The sequence below is a fragment of the Myotis yumanensis genome, unplaced genomic scaffold (genome assembly GCF_028538775.1).
Source record: "Myotis yumanensis isolate MYYU_CA2020_CCGP unplaced genomic scaffold, mMyoYum1.0.hap1 SCAF_9, whole genome shotgun sequence".
Classification (NCBI taxonomy): Eukaryota; Metazoa; Chordata; class Mammalia; order Chiroptera; family Vespertilionidae; genus Myotis; species Myotis yumanensis.
The window spans coordinates 34,464,000-34,482,671 of record NW_027223760.1 but is presented as its reverse complement, the minus strand read 5'-3'; the positions used below and the strand labels follow the sequence as shown (position 1 = coordinate 34,482,671).

Genomic DNA, 18,672 nt, shown 5'->3' with positions numbered 1-18,672 from the left:
ACAAGAGTCAACTGCTAAGAATTCTGGAAAACAAGGTTTTTTATTTGTAGCTGTAACCACAACCTGGCAGCACGGTAGCAGGTAGGAACGTCCAGGTCCAGGCTAGTCAGCCCAGCCCAGCCCAGCCCAGCCTCCCTGGGGCTCAGGGGACTCGGCCCTCAGCAAGCAGAGTAGAGGCTGCTGGGGGTTGGGGTGAGGGGGCGGGTTGGGGTGGCAGCTGAGGCATTTGTGCAGCAGTGAAAGCAGCAGCGCTCAACCTGGCGACCCTCAGGTGGGGTATCTGAAGGGTGGTGAAAGGTCCCTGCAGGATGGGAGAGGGGACTAGAAAGCCAGAACCGGGACTCTGCATCCCGGGTTCTGTTGAGGCCCTGGGTCAGGGACCTTGGGATACTGGGTGGGGTTTGGAATGGAGGGAGAGGCTAGACAAAAAATAACCCAGGGGCGGGGCCAGTGGAGGAGCAGGGTGGTCTCAGTGTGGGTGGTCCGCTGATGGGGAATTAACTCCCAGTGAAGAAGGGGCCAGTCCTCACTCAGGTCTGGGTTCTGGCAGTGTGGCACTTCCGGCAGAGCACGTGGCCATCCAGGGGGAAGCAGCCATTGTCGTCCGCCTCAATGGAGAGAGCCTTCCCACAGTCCTAGGAGAAAGTGGAAGAACTCCCTGATGGGAAGGGCCCCTGTGCACCCCACACACCCCCACTTTTACATTAGCAAGGCCAAGTGCTTCATAGCTCTGAGCCGATATCCTCATTATGCCTCCCCACCCCCATTCATCCCCCACTTTCACTTTTGTCCCCTAGGCATCCAGTACGAGGATGGGCAGTGGATAGAGCTGCACCCATCCCAATAAAGGATATGGGGCCATTCCCACATGTCTCAACTCCATTCTGACTCTCCTTTCTTCTGAGTCTCAGTGAGACCCCAGCCTGGTCACCACAAAGCATAGCACCCACCCTTCCCTACCACTGCGCAGTCTCCTGTCTTGGTTTATCTGCAACTAAGTGACCCCACAGAAACCCCACAACCCCCTTCCTGCAGTGACCAAAGCATCTGGGCTGCGTGGGCCTGGGCACTGCCACTGACCACCCTCAAAACTGCAGGCTGGCACTGCTCACCACCTGGCCAGTGAAGAATGTCCCCACACCTCCCAGCCCTCAGGCCCCAGGGACACTGACCTCACACCTATAGCACTTCATGTGGAAGTTCTTGTCCAGAGCGACCACTCGCACAGTCTCCTCCCGGCCAGGCTCAGGCATGATGGGCTCCGCACAGACAGAGCACCTGGGCGCGTACTGCCTGGAGGGCAGCAAGGCGGTACAAGTCAGGGTGTGGGGAGAGGCACCCGCGCTCTCACCAGAGCACAGGGAGAGCAGACGGCGGTGGCATGGCAACAGGCAGACTTCTCTGCCCATCTTTCCCACATCTCAAGGTAGAGGAAGCCCAACAGAAAGGCCTAAGACCAGCCACCTGCCTCTCCCAAAACCCCACCTGCCCCAAACCCACTGCCACCAGGTCCTCACCCCATCACATTCATCCTGCAGAAAGCACACCCAGCGGAGCCCTGCTGGTCCCATCCCTGGACCCCTGACCCTAGTCCACCCCTCACCACGCAGGTGTCTCTGACCGACTGCTGGGAGGTACAGAGGGACATGAAGGCCTGGCCACTCAAGGTGGAATCCTAAAAAACGCACACCTCAAACACAGCAGTGGGAGCCAGATTCTGTGGGGTCCCTGTACCGCCCTCTAGCTACCTTACAGGATTTTGCTGCTGGCCTGAGAAAGTAGCCACCTTGTAAATACTTTCTAGGGAACCAGAGTTCCTAACAACTGACCTCCAAAGGAACATCTACAACCTGGCCTGTGTGAAATGAAGTCACTCCAGCAAATGTTGCCGAACCCAGAAGAAGCTTCAGTGAGCCAAGGGCCAGGGGACTGGCCAGGAGCAAGACTTGCTACCTAAGTCTAAGGCTCCTGGATAGCTTAGTGACTTCAGTGGTTCTCAACCTTCTGGCCCTTTAAATACAGTTCCTCTTGTTGTGACCCAACCATAAAATTATTTTCGTTGCTACTTCATAACTGTCATGTTGCTACTGTTATGAATCGTAATGTAAATATCTGATATGCAGGATGGTCTTAGGCGACCCCTGTGAACGGGTTGTTCGACCGCCAAAGGGGTCGAGACCCACAGGTTGAGAACTGCTGGCTTAGTCCACATGAATTCGTCCCTGCCATCTACAGATAGAACATGGTTACCAGAAAGCCAGACCAGGGGTTTGGAGCTGTCTTGGGATCAGAGGGACAGCCTGGCTCCCAGACAAACCATGGTTGGCCCCAGAGAAGCGCCCAGAGGTAGTGGTGGGTCCTCACTTGTGGTAGTCAGGGACGCAGTGGGGCCGGTTGGCCTGGTCCACAATGAAGGAGGTGCCCTCCAGGGGGCAGGCGCAGACCACACAGGTGAAGCACTGAGGGTGGTAGGCTTTGCCCGTGGCCCTCAGCATGCGGTCAGTGATGGGCTGCCCACAGGTGTTGCACTTCTCCAGGGTGTCCTGAGGAGGGAGCAGCAGGAGATTGGCAGGGAACTGTACCCAACAGCCAGCTGCCAAGGTAGGTCTCCACATGTCCACATCCCAACCCCTTGCTGAGCCCCAGAGTGGCCCTCAGACCCAAACCTGACTCACAGTGTAGCAGCCCTCACAATATGGTGCTCCCTCCACGCTGTAGAACTGCTGTCCTTGCAGCTGCTGCTCACACTGGTGGCAGGTAAAGCAGGTGATGTGGAACAGCTGTCCCAGAGCTCGAACTGCGGGCTGCGCACGTGCCAGGGGCTGGTGACACCGGCCACAGGATTCTGGGTAGGCCAAAGAAGATAAATAAATAGGAGTCAACTGATCCCTCAAAGAGGGAGTGGAGCCACAGGAGTGGCCAGCACAGTAATGAAGCGGGGGACAGACATCCCAGCAAGGGGGCGGTGGGCTCACCACTGACGGCCACGTTCTGCCTCTGAGGATGCTCCATGTCCTGCATGAGCTGCTGGGTCAGCTGCTCCAGCTCCTCCACCTCCTTCAGAGTCAGAGGTCCTGGGGCCCCAGGGGAGCGCACCTGAAACCCCAACACTCTCTGTAAACCCTCTAAAGGGTCACCCCCTCCAAGAACATTCCCCAACCAGCTTACCCACTTTCTTCCAGGAAGGACTAACTCCCCTCCCATTTCCCAGATGCTCAGATTTGACCCTGAAACCTACTCACGACCCCTCCCAGACCCTAGCACCACTCGAATAAGGGGGAGGGGATGACCTTCCACCCCCTTTGCCCAAACACCCCTGGGCAGCCACAGACAGGCCAGAATGACTGAGCGGACGAAGGCCACGCACACAGCAGCTCAGGTCACTGAAGCACCAAACACACCAGGCCACGCATCAACTCCACAGAGCATGCTCGGACATGGCCCCCCACAGGAGAGGTCGGCACGATGGGCTGCGCACCCACGTACGCACACACCTACCCGTCCCGCCTGCTGCTGAGCAGCCCTGTCAGCGTGAGGATACAACACAGGCAGGAATCACAGGTTAAACCCCCAGAGCTACCTGCGGCAGTCCAGCCCCCAGCCCTCCACAGAGGTCCAGGGTTCCTCCTGACCTCACTTCCTCCCCTGGAGGCCTCAGAGAAGGGCCAGCCCACAACTGGGGATCCCACTATTTAGGGGATCCTGAGAGAACTTAGGGAGCGGGGTGGGATGAGGTTAGGGGGCACTGCAGGGACCCCGACAAGTACCAGGAGGAAGCACCACAGGCACTGTCTGACCACCAGCATTACCATGAGACACTTTGATAGGAACGCTGGTTGGTCTTCTATTACTGGAGAAGTCCACGTAGGACTGTGGTCACTGAAGGTTCTGCCTGCCCATGCCTTCAATCCCATAACACCTGGAGCCTCAGTCTCCCAGGTACCTCCTCCCACAGCCACCTTCCCCCCCTCAGCCTGGGCCCCACCACCCTCACCCCTCTGCATCCAGAGCTGTGCCTGCCTGGAGATGCAGACACACAGAAGGCCCCATGACCATCTTATTTCTACAAGGCTTTCCCAGCCCCTCTAGCCACCCTGGGCCACCTCACTTATCTGGCCCAATCTCAGCCCAGGCCACACCACCCGCTTCCTGTTTCTGCCTCCAGGCTACAGAAGTAGGCATAGAGGCTGCAGAGTGAGTTCACAAAACACAAAACACAGCAGGCCCTCGGTGACCTCAGCCCCAGTCACCTGCAGCTCGGCTGTCTGGCTTTTGGCTCCTGCGGGTTCCCAGTGGCCTTCCTTCCCCACAGCAGCTGTTTCAAACCTTTCCATCCCCCTGAGCCCCTCGCTCTCACCAATTACCTCACCTCCTACACGACTGAGAAGATGGAAGCTGGCCAGCTCGAGCTCCCTCAGTGTTCCTCTTCTCCACAGAAACACTGTGGTGACTCTGTCCTTGCTCTCCAGGAACGCCACAGCTGGGGGGCCGTCACCTCCTCTCCTCCAGACTCCATGGAGCAGCAGCCCCTGCTCTCAGGCACCTCTAACCCCCCTGCACCAGCTTCTTCCTCTTGGTTCACACCCATACCTGAGCCGTCCCCTAACATGAAAAACCACACACACACACACACACACAAGCCCTGCCCTAGTCCATCTCTGCCAACCCTCCAGAGCAGGCCACTCTGGAAACTCCGTTTCCTCAGCGCCCATGCAGTCCACAACTCCTTTCACTGTCCCCACACCAAAGGGCAGAAATGGACTACCCCACAGCCTTCGGTGACTTCCAAATAGTCAAACCTGTGACCTTCCTATAGTCCTCATCCTCCTCAAACCTATGGAAGGTCTCCTCAGCCATCACATCTGTCCCCCAAGATCCCACCCCAACATGATGCTCCTCCTTTTCTGCCGTTGTTCCCCTCCCACCTAACAAGCGGGAGCATCACCCAGGTTCCTCCCAGGCCCGCAGCTCCTGCTGTGCAAGCACCCTGGGCTGCTTCAGTACCACTGCCCTGTGACAACCTTGAGTCCCGGGCCTCTCCTAAAACCCGGCCCTCCATTTCTAACTGAGTGAAAGTTCCAGTTGAAGGAAAGTCCTCCTGGAGCCTGTTGCTCAATACGTTGACAGCTGGACCCCTCCTCTTCCTGTCCAAAGCATTTCCCCTTCTGGACTTCTCTATTTTGTCAGCATTACTGTCATTCATTCCCCCCGACACACCCAGGCATTTTTTGCCCCTTCCCTTCCTCTCCCAACTGCTTATCAGTTACCAGGTCCTAGAGGCATTTGCTTTGACAACTCTTATCCCCTCATAAGTCACTAATCTCCTACCTCTAGTACACACCTCTGCTGTAAACACTATCCCAAAAGCTTCCAAAGGCATGGCTGTCACAGGTCTTCCAACCCACTCACACACCTACTCGAAAGCTATGAAGGACTTGCCAGATCTGACTGGCTCCCTCGAGCTCCCACCTACCTCTCTGTGGCTCTATAACTTCGCAGAGGAACCTTCTACTTTCTAGTCTCCAAACACTCTGGTGTATTTGTGCCCTTGAGTTTTGCTCATGCTATTCCCACCCCAGTGCCCTTCACTCTCCTCTCTGGATTCTTAAGTCCGACCATCCCTCAGAGCACACCAGCACCAGGACGCCTTTCTTAACTGGCCACCCCATGTTGACTCCCTGTTTGGAGCTTCTGTAACATAGAATTCTGCACAACTTATGGGTCCTTGGCATCTCCTCCTGCCCCATCCGTGCCTGCACACACAGAGACAGACACTCCTGCTGTCCGTTTACTCTGTCGCTGGTTGGACTAGATGACCATCAGGGTCCCTTCAACTAAGACGCTCTCGTCTCCTGAACTAAAAGGTGGGAATGCGAATTTTTCAATTTGGGGCACTCATGTGTTAGATAAAGACCCTCAGCACGTTCTATGCGTTAGCCCCCTTGATCTTCACAACCATTGTATAGGGTGGATAATGTTATTTCAAGGACAGAAACAGGCTCAAAGTTCACCTCACTTGCCTGGGATTTTGTGAGATGGGAGCTGGGAATTCTATCCCAGGTCCAGCTGACTCCCTCAGGCTTAACCTCTTTGAGAGATCTCTTCCACCCTGAGCACAGAGCACAGTGCCTGGCACACAGCAGATGCTGGCTCAGCCAGTGCAGCCACTCTTATCACCCCCAGGCAGTGAGAGTGCTCAGAGAAAGAGAGATTAACTCAAGAATCCAAGAAGGGGGAAGAACCAGGGTGGGACTGGTGATGAGGTCATCCTCCCCTCTAACATACTGGGGAAGGGGGAAGGGATGGTCCACCAAACCCTCCGCCTAATTCAGAGCCTGTGCTGCTCCCACTCCCAATCAGGCCACACCCAGCCCCCCACCAGTCCAACCCTAGAGGCTGGAAACTCCTATCCCACCATCCCCACCCACTCATCTTTGCCCTCTTCTCTGGCTCCTGACTTATCCCCTGTCCCCAGCACCCATGTCTCAGCCTGGTCCTCCCACCCTGCCTCACCTGGTTTTGATTTTGAGCCGGTGTGGGCACTGGGTGCTGCTTCTCCTGCACGCGGGGCTTCTCCCGCTGCTGAGCATAGGTGAAGCTGGGGGCCTGAGGGGAGCCTGTGCCAGTGGAAGAGGAAGCTTGAGGGGGCCCTAACTTTTGATTGGGCTGTGGCCCAGGTCCACCTGGGGCACCAGGGCTGAACTTGGGAGCCACAGGAGTAAACTTGGGAGCCACTGGAGAAAACTTAGGGGCTGGAGGTGGGGCTGGGGGACCTCGAGGCTGACTGTTAGCCAAAGGCACAGGCTGGGGCTGGGGCTGGGGCTGGGACTGGACATGGAGCTGGACCTGAGGCTTGGCCTGGGGCTGGGGTTGGGGCTGCACATGGAACTGTGCCTGGCTCGGAGGCTGAGCCTGAGCCTGGGACACAGGCTGGGAGCTAGAAGGGGCCTTCCAAGGAGGCAGGGGTGCTGTGCCTGCAGCTGCAGGCTTAGTACTGGTCTTGGAAATGAATGGAGTGGAGACAGGTGGGGGTACATATCCAGATGATACCTGCAAGGGGAGGGGTAGGGGGAGAGAAGTGTGGTTGGAGGAGGGTGCAGCCCTCCCCAGTTCTGTCCCCACTCCTTTCCTCCTCTCCAGTTCCTTACCCGGGCTTTGAAGGGATCATTCCTGGTCATGTCATCCAGCAGTGAGGACAAAGAGTCTATCTCCAGATCAATACTGCTCACCTTCTCCCTAGGCTAGAAGGTCAAGGGTCAGAACACCCATCCCAGCCCTCCATTCCCCCATCAAGGGGGAGGTGCGGAGGAGGTCAGAAAGGACCCTCCTCTCCTTGGGGGGGGGATGTCCCGGTTTAGCTGCCCCTCCCAGACCCCGTACCTGTGGTGGGAGCGGGATGGAAGCTTCAGGGCCCCCCTCCTCTTCCAGTGGAGGCGGTGGGGAAGGGAAGATCTCCTCCTCCAGAGGTGCAGGGGGAAAAGGCTCCTCGATCGGGGGAGGGGGAGGCGGGAAGGCACCTCCCAGGGTGCCCTCCGTGTCCTCGCCATCCCCAAGGAGGGGAGGAGGTGGTAAGGGAAGGTCTGGGGTAGGAAGGAGAAAGAGGGCAGTCAGCAGGCGCCCCTCTACCCCATTCCCTAAGTTCCCCTCCTTCCACAGTCCTAACCCCTCAGCCAAGAACTCTCAAGGGTCCCGGAGCGCGCGGGAAGGAAACGGGAGAGCATGGGGGCTCCGCGCAGGAGCGGTGCAGCTCCCGTTACACTTCGGAAAACGGACCCGGAGGCAAGATTCGTGCCCCACATTCCCACCTCCCACCCCCAGGCGGGGACTTGGACCGGTCCCAGGAGCCCTGGCTCCCAGCCACGAGCTCCGCGATGAGGTAAGAACATCTGCTCGGGACAGGGTGGCTGCGCCCAGCCCCCTCCGCCGCAACCTTTCCAAACACCCCCAACCCCGAAGCCACTGCCCCCAGCGCGGCGCCCGCCCTAGACCAGCCCCCAGCCCGGCCGCATACCTTCCGGGGGCGGCGGCGGGATCTCGCCCACCCGGCCCATCTGTGCGCGCTGGGCCCCGGCGGCCGGCAGAGGCTCGCTGTCCCCGGGCCGGAAAGGATTCACTTTGGGCTTCGGGGCCACCACCGGGGCGAACTTCTTCTGCGGGGCGTAAAAAGCCGGAGCCGAGACCGAGATCGCGGGAGACGGGCGGGGGGCCGCCATGGCCAGGCCGGGCTGCTGGGCGTGGGGGGCCGGGTTCTGCGGCGCCAAGCCGGGCGGAGGGCGTCCCCGCGTGCCCTCCCCGCGTGCGGCTCCCCGCTCCTCACCGCGGGCCGGAGCGTGCGCGCCGCGTCCCCGTGGCCGCCTGGGAAGCCGTGTCCGCGGACTCTGCGTCCCGGTCCGGAGCCGCCTCTATCCTGGCGGGGGAGGGACGCGGAGCAGGGGGAGGAGGGAGGGGCGGGGAGAGCGCGGCGCCCAGACCATACAAGGAGCGGCCCGGAGAGGGGGGCGGGGAGAGCGGGAGGGCCGACGCGGCAGGAAACTCCCCCAGGAAGGGGCCCAGGTCTTGCCCCCGGGCCACAGCCTCCGTCAAGGTCCTCCCGCCCCGGCCCCCGCCCCCGCCGCTCGGCCCGCCGAGGACCACCCCTCCCCGTGCACAAGTCTCTGATGTCATTTCCTGACTTGCCCCCCTCCAGGCCCGACCCGCGGTGCCCGAGGTCTGACTCACCGTCCCCACTCCGGGATATGCCGGCGAGGTCAGTAGGGTGTCTCCGAGGTGCCGAAGCAGCCCCTTTGCGCTTCACCCCGACTCAGCCCCCTCCTCTCCCGGCCTCCGCTACCTGCGCCCGCCACCTCCCCACACCGCTGCCAGCCCCGCGCCCCAGATCCTATCCGGGGATTGGCAAGACTAGGATAAAACTGGGCTCCAGGGTGGACGGAGATGGTGAGTGGGCGTTCTCCCTTCCCACACCCGCCACCCAGGCCCTTGCGTGACCTGGGTGGGCGGGCGTGTGTGTGTGTGTGTGTGTGTGTACGCACCTCATGGGCAGCCCCTTGAGGCTTCTAGGAATTCGCATCACCCGCGTCCCCGCCTGCAGATCTCTCTGTTAAGATTTGCGGGAGGGAGAGGCGGGGACGTAGGACCCCGGGAATGGGGGTGGGGGGAAGCGGAGGCGGGGGGCGGCCGGCCAGGAAGGAAGAGCGTGGACGCAGGTGAAACGCCTTCGACAGTTTTTCAGCGTCCGCAGTGACCCCTCGAGGAGCCTTTGGGCAGCCGGGTGGCCCTGGGGAGATTTGGAGACTGCGCTCGGTGGAGCCCCCCACTGGTCCGACCGGATTCCTCTGCCTTGGACTGAGCTCCAGGCTACGAAAAAAGACAGACCTGGGTTCATTGAACACTGAAACTAACCAAACTGCCGCTTGAATTCTTGCACACTCACTACTTACAAACTATGGAGTCATTTGGCCTCTCAGCCTGTAAACCCAATATATCACCCTCGGGCGCTGCCTTTTCTCTGCCTTCTAAGGCAGTTCCCTTGCACATGTCCTACTCTGTTTCCAGTTCCTTGGCCCTTCAAATCGGCTACAGCCTATTGTCAAGGAGCATCTGGGCTCTGCTGGAGAGATCGTCCAGACCCACCCCTGACATTTACCAGAAGGAATCAGGCTGGGAGCTCAAGAGAGGGGCCCGCGGTCACACCCAGTCAGCCCCAAGGAAAGTCTAGGCCAGAACTGCTGCCTTGAGGGCTCCAATGTCAGCAGAGCTCACTCCCCTACACCCTGGTGTCAGGTGAAGCATCACTGGAGACAGGAATGCAGAGTGAGGTCAGAGGGTGCAGAGACTAGCTTGAGTGTCCATCCTCTCCGCTTCACTTTCTCCGTGCGTAAAAGAGTGGTGATATTTAATCTACTTACTTTATTGCATTAAGTGGAGAAATAAATGAAATTCAATATCTGAAGTGTTATATAATACTTGGTATTATTATTCAAGTCCCAGTTCTGTCCAGAATGGAAATTCTGACAGGTTAACCTAAGAGCGTTATTCCGTATGTTCCCTTCTGAGTTGCCAAGCCAATCTCCTGGGCCTTGGGGTATGCAATGCCTGCCTCTTCCTTCAACCTTATCAAATACTTAATTATACCTAACACTACATCTTCATCTCCTTCTCAGAACCCACTGATCGGTCCTTTCTCTGGTGTCTCATTGTCTTGGTCACGGGTGTTTCACACTGCCGTAAGCATGTGTGGCCACGTATGATATAAAGCATGTCATGCAGGTATCAGCTGGTCCTGGGCTTGTCCCTATAAAGATAGGCTAGAAATTTGATGCTGGATTTCTGTGCAGATTGGAAATGGTGACTTGGGATTTAAAGACCAAAAGTCTCCTTGCCAGTCCTTCAAAATATACCCACTTGTTGGGGAAAAGTTAGGAAGATGGTTTCTAGATAGTGTCACAAGAGGAAAAGCCATTTACAGTCTAAATGTCTCCTTAAGGAATGTGCATGTGCAAAAATATAGTATGTTTAATCGCTAGGCAGCTGAACCTATTTATAAATCAAGAATAGAAGAGTGCGTAGGCAGGCTTATTTGTACTGACAATTTAAAAATAACGCATTTGGGATGCAGAATATTAAAGCTGAGTTTCCAGCCAGCCATTCTAAATACAAGTAGAAACACACAGAGTATCTATCCCTGCACAGGTTTGCTAGGCCAGGATGTCTCTAGCAGAGCTGCAGGGTCAATGTGTTAAAAGGCACTTGGCAATCAGGGAGTGGCCCTAATGATTCTTAGGAATTTTCCTTAAGTAAACAATTCTAATTGACCTCAGGTAGAATGTATAAACGATAGCAAGTGCACAGATGTTCCCACCTAATCATTTCCAACAGCTTGGGCCAGGCAAGAAGAGGAAGTAAAAAAATGTGCAGGACCCTTTGCTACCTAAAACATCTCTACAGGCCTCTGAGAATTTATGTCCACCAGGTACCAGAAAGTTTTCTTCAAGGGTCATACAACATAAAGTAAGCAGTTAGAAGGAGCCAAGAGAAAAAAAAAAGAAAAAAGGAAGGAACAAAGGCAGTGGGAAAAAAAGAAGAATTTTCTGAAATGAAGAGAGATGCTATCAGGTTCTTTCTGTAGACTGGCTGCAGATGGCCAGAGGGTCAGTTTTGTACCAGGCATTGTGCTAGGCACTCTAGCAACAGCAACCACCATAACATCAGCAATAATAATAGCACTCACTGTAATAAAGCTTAGCACATGGCACTAGGCACAATACTAAACACTGTAAGCAAAAAGGCCCCATGTAATCCTCACAACAAACCTGTAAGGAATGTACATTATGATCCCATTTTCCAGTTAAGGAATTTGAGGCCAATTAGCTATTGCATTTTTCACCTCTGAAACTGCAGAAGAAAATTTTTGTAATGCAAATATTTTATTTGAAGACACCCCTGCTCCCCACTTACATCCTTGCAGTCCTCACTTCTTCCCTTCAGGAGCCCCAGTCTGGTACATCAACAACCTCTTCAGGTCAGCTTCAAGTCCATTCCCCACTCTAAGTCCTTCAACCACCATTTTCTTTTTCCATCACATTGCAACATCAAATTCTGTCTTTCTCTTTACCTGTGTGTGTGTGTGTGTGTGTGTGTGTGTGTGTGTTTATATAGAGAAAAGATAGAGGGGAGAGAAAGAGAGAGAGTTTTGTATAGTATAAGTTTTCCAGAAGGCTTCTCCAAGTATTGTTAAAAGTGGTTGGTGCCATGGCTGGTGTGTTCAATGGTTAGAGCATCAGCCCGCACACCTATGGGTCAAGGGTTCAATTCCTGGTCAAGAGCATGTACAGTACATGGGTTGCAGGTTGGATACACCACCCTGGTAGGGGCATGTGCAGGAGGCAACCAATCAATATGTCTCTCTCACATAGATGTTTCTCTCTCCTGCCCCCCACCCTCCCACTCTCTCTGAAATGGAAAAAATTATCCTCGGGTGAGGATTAACAAACATAAATAAAAATAAATGAAAGTGGTTGGTGTTGGGGTATAGAATTGGAGAAGGCAGGAAGCTTTTATTTATAACTATTGACTTTTCCCCATGAACATGTAAACTTTTATAATTTATAAAAAGGAAAAGAAAGAAAAATGACAGAGCCATCTTCTCTTTCTTCCTAATATCAGAGCATTTTTTTTCCACTTTCTCCCAAATTTACTCCCTACCTAGCACCACTTGCATTGCTTGTCAGGACAAAAGGCTCTCTCACGGGTGGGGCTGCACACACAGTGGAGGGGGAGGGGGAACCACCCAGTGAGAGACCCAGGAAACTTTGTGGCCACAAAGCCAAGGAAGAGCAGCTTCCTGCTCTGCCCCTGGGCCACCCCAGCCCCAGCCCCGAGGGAGGGGATGGACTGATAACCACAAATGGCCCCTTTTTCCTCCTTTCTTCCAGGTGGGCTGACGTCAGCACATATCTTCTGTGCCCTTTCCCACTCCACTCCCCAGCCTCAGTTCAACCAGGACTTACCAATAACTTCATATTTTAGGCACTCTGGGTATAATTAATATGCCTTCGAGAAACCTCCATCTAGAGTCAAAAAACACTTACATAGATATTTTAATATAATAAGATGTTAAGATTAGAAAAAAACTTCCACCCACCCAATAGTGCTGGCTCGGTGTGGCTACACCGATTACAATAGCTGGCGGCCTTCTCGCCATTTAGAAATCATTATTATTGTCCCACCAAGTCCAGGCAGCAGTGGGCAGAGCCTGCACGGGGCATCAGAGGAGCAGTAGAAGGGAGGGGTCCATACCTCCCAAGGTCTGAGCCAGATGGGCACCCAAAGGCACTGCAAGTGTCAGCAAGGTAGCAATGTGTGGTGACTGCGGGGAGCAGAGTAAGGCAGATGGTCAGATGGCCGAGAGTCAGCAGCGGAGGGAGTGGGGAAGGGCAGACAGGAACAGAGACCCAGGGTACCAGCCGTAGCACAGGCAGGTTGCTGGCACTGAGGCAGCCAGTAGCAAAGCATCTGCTACCTTTTGCCTTCTTTCTCCTGAACCCAGGGGAAGCCAAAATTAGAGAGTGCCTGGCTTAGAAGCTCCTGTGTTTGTCACTGAAAATAGCCGTCACTAGGGGAAGTAAACATTTCAAGGAGGGAGGGTGGTGGTGGTAAAGATCTTTAGATAACCTAGCTGCTTGAAATTAGAAGTATGTTTCTCTAGTGGCTCCTGCCACTTCCACTCCCTTTAATAAGAATCACCTAACACAGGAAGTGGGTGCTCCTGAGCAAACCTCAGAACTCGGGCACCCCTTCCTGCCACCCAGAGGTGTGATGGATGTGGCAAGTGGGCACCGGGTCTCAGAAAGAGGGATGAGGATCTACCCAGAAGACCACACGTCTTTCTACTTAACTTCTCAACATGCTTGAGCAGCTGGGAGACAGGCCTTTTTATCCAAGTGTGATGCTACCAGAGGACATTAATGCCACAGAGCAACCTAACCTACCCAGTTCCAGCAGAGTTACTATTGTGTGCTCAGTAGTGGCATAGCGCAGGAGGCTGAGCACAGCGCCTGCCACACAGCCAGGGCTGTACACATTTGCTGAGTGCAGCTGAGTCCCAGAATCATTGAACTCTCATACTAGATCAAAGGAGACCCTGTGTTCTGTAAAGTTAATGGCTTTTGAGTCAGCTTGCATCATTTGTTTATTCACTAAGCATTTACTGAGCACCTACTATGTGCAGGATGCTTTTTCTGGTGTGAGGGATAATAATATTGAGCAAAAACAGAAATGATCCCAGCCCTCAGGGAGGGTCTATGACAGGGGTTCTCAAACTTTTTAAACAGGGGCCAGTTCACTGTACCTCAGACCGTTGGAGGGACGGACTATAGTTTTTTAAAAAAAACTATGAACAAATTCCTATGCACACTGCACATATCTTATTTTGAAGTAAAAAAACAAAACGGGAACAAATACAATATTTGTATTTGCACATGGCCCGCGGGCCGTAGTTTGAGGACCCCTGGTCTATGACCTTAGGGAGCCTACAAAGGGACATAAATATTAATCAATCATAAACAAATGTAAAACTGCCTCTGTTACAAGTACCTCAGGTGAAGATACACAATGCATGTGATGAAGTGCATACTGGGATGGGACCTAGTTGTGGAGCTCAAGGAAGGGATCTGAAAGATGCATAGGCATTAACTGGGCAAAGTGGGAGGGGAAAGCATTCCATGTAGAGAGAACAGCATGTGCAAAGCCATGTGATGGCTGTGAGCACAGCCATAATCACATTATGGCTTACGCAAAAAGGAAGGCAAGCATGGCCTGGGTGACTGAGAGGGAGGTGCAAGCCCGGGCTGCCAGAGAGCTGGGGAGGGGGCTGTGCAGAGATGCCGACCATGTGTAAAAGTCTTGACTTTGTCTTGAGAACAGTGGGGAGCCATGGCAGAGTTTTAGGTTGAAAAGGGTGGCATGAAAATACTTGGGAGTTTTGAAAAGTCTCACCATAGGGGCAATATGGGGAATAACGGTAGGGTTCAGTTCAGATGCAGACCTATTAAGAGGCTATTGTAGAGCTTTATATACAAGGGGGGAGAAGGGGGAGGTGATGGAGATGGACAAAAGTGGATAGATTTTAGGGTGTTTAGGACATGGAATCATCAACAGAATCTAGTGACCGGTTGAATTTGAAGTGGGAGTGGGGGCTGTAAGGGAGACATCATGCACTCAGCCCAGCCCCCAGCTGCTACCTACCTGGAGTACAGCATGCTAGGCTGAGAGGTTGCAGGTTTGGGAATAAGACAGTGCTTTGTTTTGAACCTGCCAAGAATGAGAGAGTGTATGGTAGACAGTGAGATATCTGGGTTTGGAGCGGAGAAGAACTGTGCTGAAGATCTGCATGTGTGAGTTATCTGCCTTGGAGTATGAATTTGAATCTGTTATTGGCTGAAAAAAAAATCACCTATCCAGTATTGCATGAGAAGTTAAAAGAGCCAAGATGGGCTTTAATGGTTTACAGCATTTGATGGACAGGTGGAAGAGGGAGGCGGGACTCTCGGAATAAGGAGACCCCAGGCCCCCATGTCTCCTCCCAACAGGAGTGAAGCAAGGACACCTTCTCTTCTCCTCCCCACCCTCCGCCCAAACCTCCTACACTCACCATCTTGCCTCCATTTGCTCTGCCTGCAGACCAGCAGCACTGATTGCATGAAAACCTCTAACCCCAGATGTCAGTCACCTTAAGAAGCCTCAGATTCCCAGCTCCCGCCACATCTTGTCCAACTCCTGAAACCAGTGCAGGGTGTTCCCCAGAGCTCATAGACCACTATCATCAAACATTCCTCTTCCTACAGCATCTCTCTCCTGCTGCTCTCACATGGATCACCTCTGAGGATACACCTCCCTCATAGTCTTCTCAAGTGGCAGTACATTTTCCTCCCACAGCCCTGGAGGCGGAACAGATATCCTTTCTAATCTGTGTTACTACTTCCATGCTAGTCTCCTCTCCCTAAAATCTCCAGCTTTGAGCATCCCGTCATCAAACTATGCCAGCTGCTGCCTGTCCATGGATCACCATCTATTGCCCTGAGTCACCCACCCTCATTTCCAGAACATTGTATGTCCTACCTCACTGGCCCTCTCTCTCAAGTGACTTTGCTTAATTCTTAGTGATTTCAATAAGATGGTCCTTCCTCCCCCACCTACCTCTCTGTTCCTTGAACTTCTCACTTCTCAGGATTTTGCTCGACTTCAACCACTATCCCCACGATGATACCCTAAACCAGTGGTCGGCAAACTGCGGCTCGAGAGCCACATGCGGCTCTTTGGCCCCTTGAGTGTGGCCACGAAGTTTCAATTGCACTGTACGTGCACGCCTGCATGTGGTATTTTGTGGAAGAGCCACACTCAAGGGGCTGCAGTTTGCCGACCACTGCCCTAAACCAACACTGACAAAGGAGATATGATGTAAGCCACTTATCTAATTTCAAATGAAATTAAAAAAGAAACAGGTGCCATTAATTTTAATAATATACGTTAACCCACCATATCCAAAACATTATCATTTCAACATGTAATCAGTATTTTGAAAGATCAAATGTCAAATTCTAACCCCCATCAGAGAACACAGAAATTGCTTGTGCCCCTCGCTCAACACAGCTTTCCTTCATCAGTAATAAAATTCAACTCTGCTACCTGTAGCCATCGCATTATATATATCTGAATTTTTGATTGTCTGCAGTTTTAAATTTGTCAGGCTTCTTAAGGTGACTGATAAACCACCAATGATGAGAGATAGAATCATCAATGATAAGAGAGAATCATGGATCAGCTCCCTCCTGCACACCCCTTACTGGGGATCAACCTGCAACCCAAGCAGATGCCCTGACAGGGAATCAAACCTATGACCTCTTGTTTCCTGGATCAATGCTCAACCACTAAACCACACCAGCCGAGCTAAAATGGGTCTTTTTACTTGAGAGCAACAGGTACACACCACCCAAAAGAAATTTCCAGTTTCTTTTGGGCTTTGCCATCTGGGTGGGTCTGCTGCCCACTGGCAGAACAGTCATGATGGACTCAGTGAGCCAATAGCCCTCAAGTGCTTGGATGACCAGCACCCAGCAGCATAAAAGCTTTGTCCCTGTCAGCTTATCACCGTGAAAATACCTTCACCAAAGAATAACCTGAACATATACACGATGATTAGCATTACACACCCACCCATCCTGAAACACAAAGAGCAAATGAACAGTTATCTCTAGAATGCCTAAATTGAATAATGTTCCTTTCCTTTTCATTTTATTGCTGTAACAACACCTAACATGCAGTGTACCCACTTAGAACAAAGTTCTTTTTGCCTCATTTTATCCAAACGGAACTGATTCATCTCAAGCTTATCAAACACTGCATGCCCCATTTATTTTATATATATATATACACACACACACACACACACACATACATACACTAGTGGCCCAATGCACAAATTTCGTGCACATTAAAAGGGGATTAAACTGCAGCGGGAAGGCCGGGGAGGGTTGGGGGGCAGGAGGGAAGGGGGTAAGAGATCAACCGAAGGACTTGTATGCATGCATGTAAGCATAACCAATGGACATAAGACACTGGGGGGTAGGGGAGGCCAGGGGATTGTCAAGGGTGGGGAAAAAAAAGGAGACATATGTAATACTCTTTGTAATACTTTAAGCAATAAAACAATAAAATAAAATAAAAAAGTAACTGCTTAAATAAAAAAAATAATGAAATAAAAGGGGATTAATTAGAGGAAATATTTTAATATTGCTATTTGCCCTTTCTCTATAATGGAAGTGTCAGAGATGAAAGAAAATTAGTAAAATGTATATAAAAATCTTCCTCCTGTCAGAGACTGGGGCACACCACGGGACCCAGAGTCAAGTCCTTACCCACCCACGTGTGCCTTGAAATTGCACTGGACCCAGAACCGGCCGGCCCCACCCCCATTGGGCTAGATCCAGACCCGACCTGTCCCAACCTTGTCAAGCCCTGCCGGGTGGGGGGGGGGGGGGGGTGCAGCCTGAGGCCCTTGGCCTGGTGCTGGGGCAGGGGGCTCACCTTGAGATCCCCCATCAAGCTCCGCCAGGTGGGGAGGCGCGGCCTCAGGTCCCCCGTCAAGCCCTGTCAGGTGGGGGGGGGGGGTGCGGCCTGAGGTCCCCCAGCCTGGCACCGGGGCAGGGAGTGTGACCTGAGGTCCCCAGCCTGGCACCAGGTTGGGGGACACAGATTGAGGTCCCCTGTCAAGCCCCACGAGGAGGGGGGGTGCAGCCTCAGGTCCCTGCTGATTGCTCATTAAGGCTCATTATGGGAACTTGGCCTCCGCTGTGGGTGCAACCATCTTGTTACGAAACTCCCCTCCCCGCGCCCCCGCCTCTGCTGTGGGTGCCACCATCTTTGTGATGGAGCGACGGTCAATTTGCATATTCCTTCTTTATTATATAGGATTTTAAAATATATTTTATTGATTTTCTTACAGAGAGGAAGGGAGAGGGATAGAGAGTTAGAAACATCAATGAGAGAGAAACATCCATCAGCTGCCTCCTGCCCACTCCCTACTGGGTATGTGCCCGCAACCAAGGTACATGCCCTTGACCGGAATCGAACCGGGGACCCTTGAGTCTGCAGGCCAAAGCTCTATCCACCGAGCCTATCCAGTTAGGGCATGCATGTGGCCTGCAAGTTTGACATGCTTGGTGATGAGCATATTTCAACAGTATTTAGTATTATAATAAAACTCAGAAAAATAATCCAACATAGATTTAGGGAAGCCTCCTAGGGTAGGGGAACGAATGCTAGAAAGAGAAGACCTGAATTTGAGTTCCAGTAAAGCCATTTACTAGCCGTGTGACTAAAAATCTGAGAGACAAATAATGTTCCTTATCTGTGAAAGTACAGCAATGAACTCAACTTCTAAGTTTTCCTCCAGTCCTAATACTCGGTGATCTATACTTAGTGCCCTGTATGACCTTTGCCCTTTCATTGTCAGGAAAATGCCTCTGCTGCCCTCTCTGGACTTGGTTGGCTTGTTGAATGATGGCAGGATGGCAAGGGCTGAAACCTGGAGCTCCACCGACCCACTAAGCATTGAACACTATTTAGGATGAGGACCAGTTGCAGGAAAGCAGAAGACTTTGCAGGGAAAACAGATCC

General features: G+C 53.1%; 1 protein-coding gene across 1 annotated transcript; it reads right to left on the bottom strand.

Annotated features, from left to right (window-relative positions):
• Positions 1 to 21: 21 nt before the first annotated feature.
• ZYX (zyxin) lies at positions 22 to 8,591 on the bottom strand. Its single transcript, XM_070424078.1, has 9 exons — positions 8,012 to 8,591; positions 7,381 to 7,580; positions 7,149 to 7,241; positions 6,514 to 7,050; positions 2,976 to 3,096; positions 2,676 to 2,845; positions 2,365 to 2,543; positions 1,173 to 1,293; positions 22 to 635 (listed from the first exon to the last, which is right to left on the bottom strand). The coding sequence occupies exons 1-9, from the start codon at positions 8,211 to 8,213 to the stop codon at positions 531 to 533; spliced, it is 1,728 nt and encodes a 575-aa protein (XP_070280179.1). The 5' UTR covers positions 8,214 to 8,591; the 3' UTR covers positions 22 to 530.
• Between the last annotated feature and the right edge of the window lie 10,081 nt (positions 8,592 to 18,672).

Coding starts and splice junctions, on each gene's coding strand:
- ZYX (XM_070424078.1), bottom strand. CDS start 8,213: ATGGCGGCCCCCCGCCCGTCTCCCGCGATCTCGGTCTCGGCTCCGGCT. Junction 7,242..7,380: donor CCATCCCGCTCCCACCACAG/GTACGGGGTCTG, acceptor TTGACCTTCTAG/CCTAGGGAGAAGGTGAGCAG. Junction 3,097..6,513: donor CGGCTCAAAATCAAAACCAG/GTGAGGCAGGGT, acceptor TTGGGGTTTCAG/GTGCGCTCCCCTGGGGCCCC.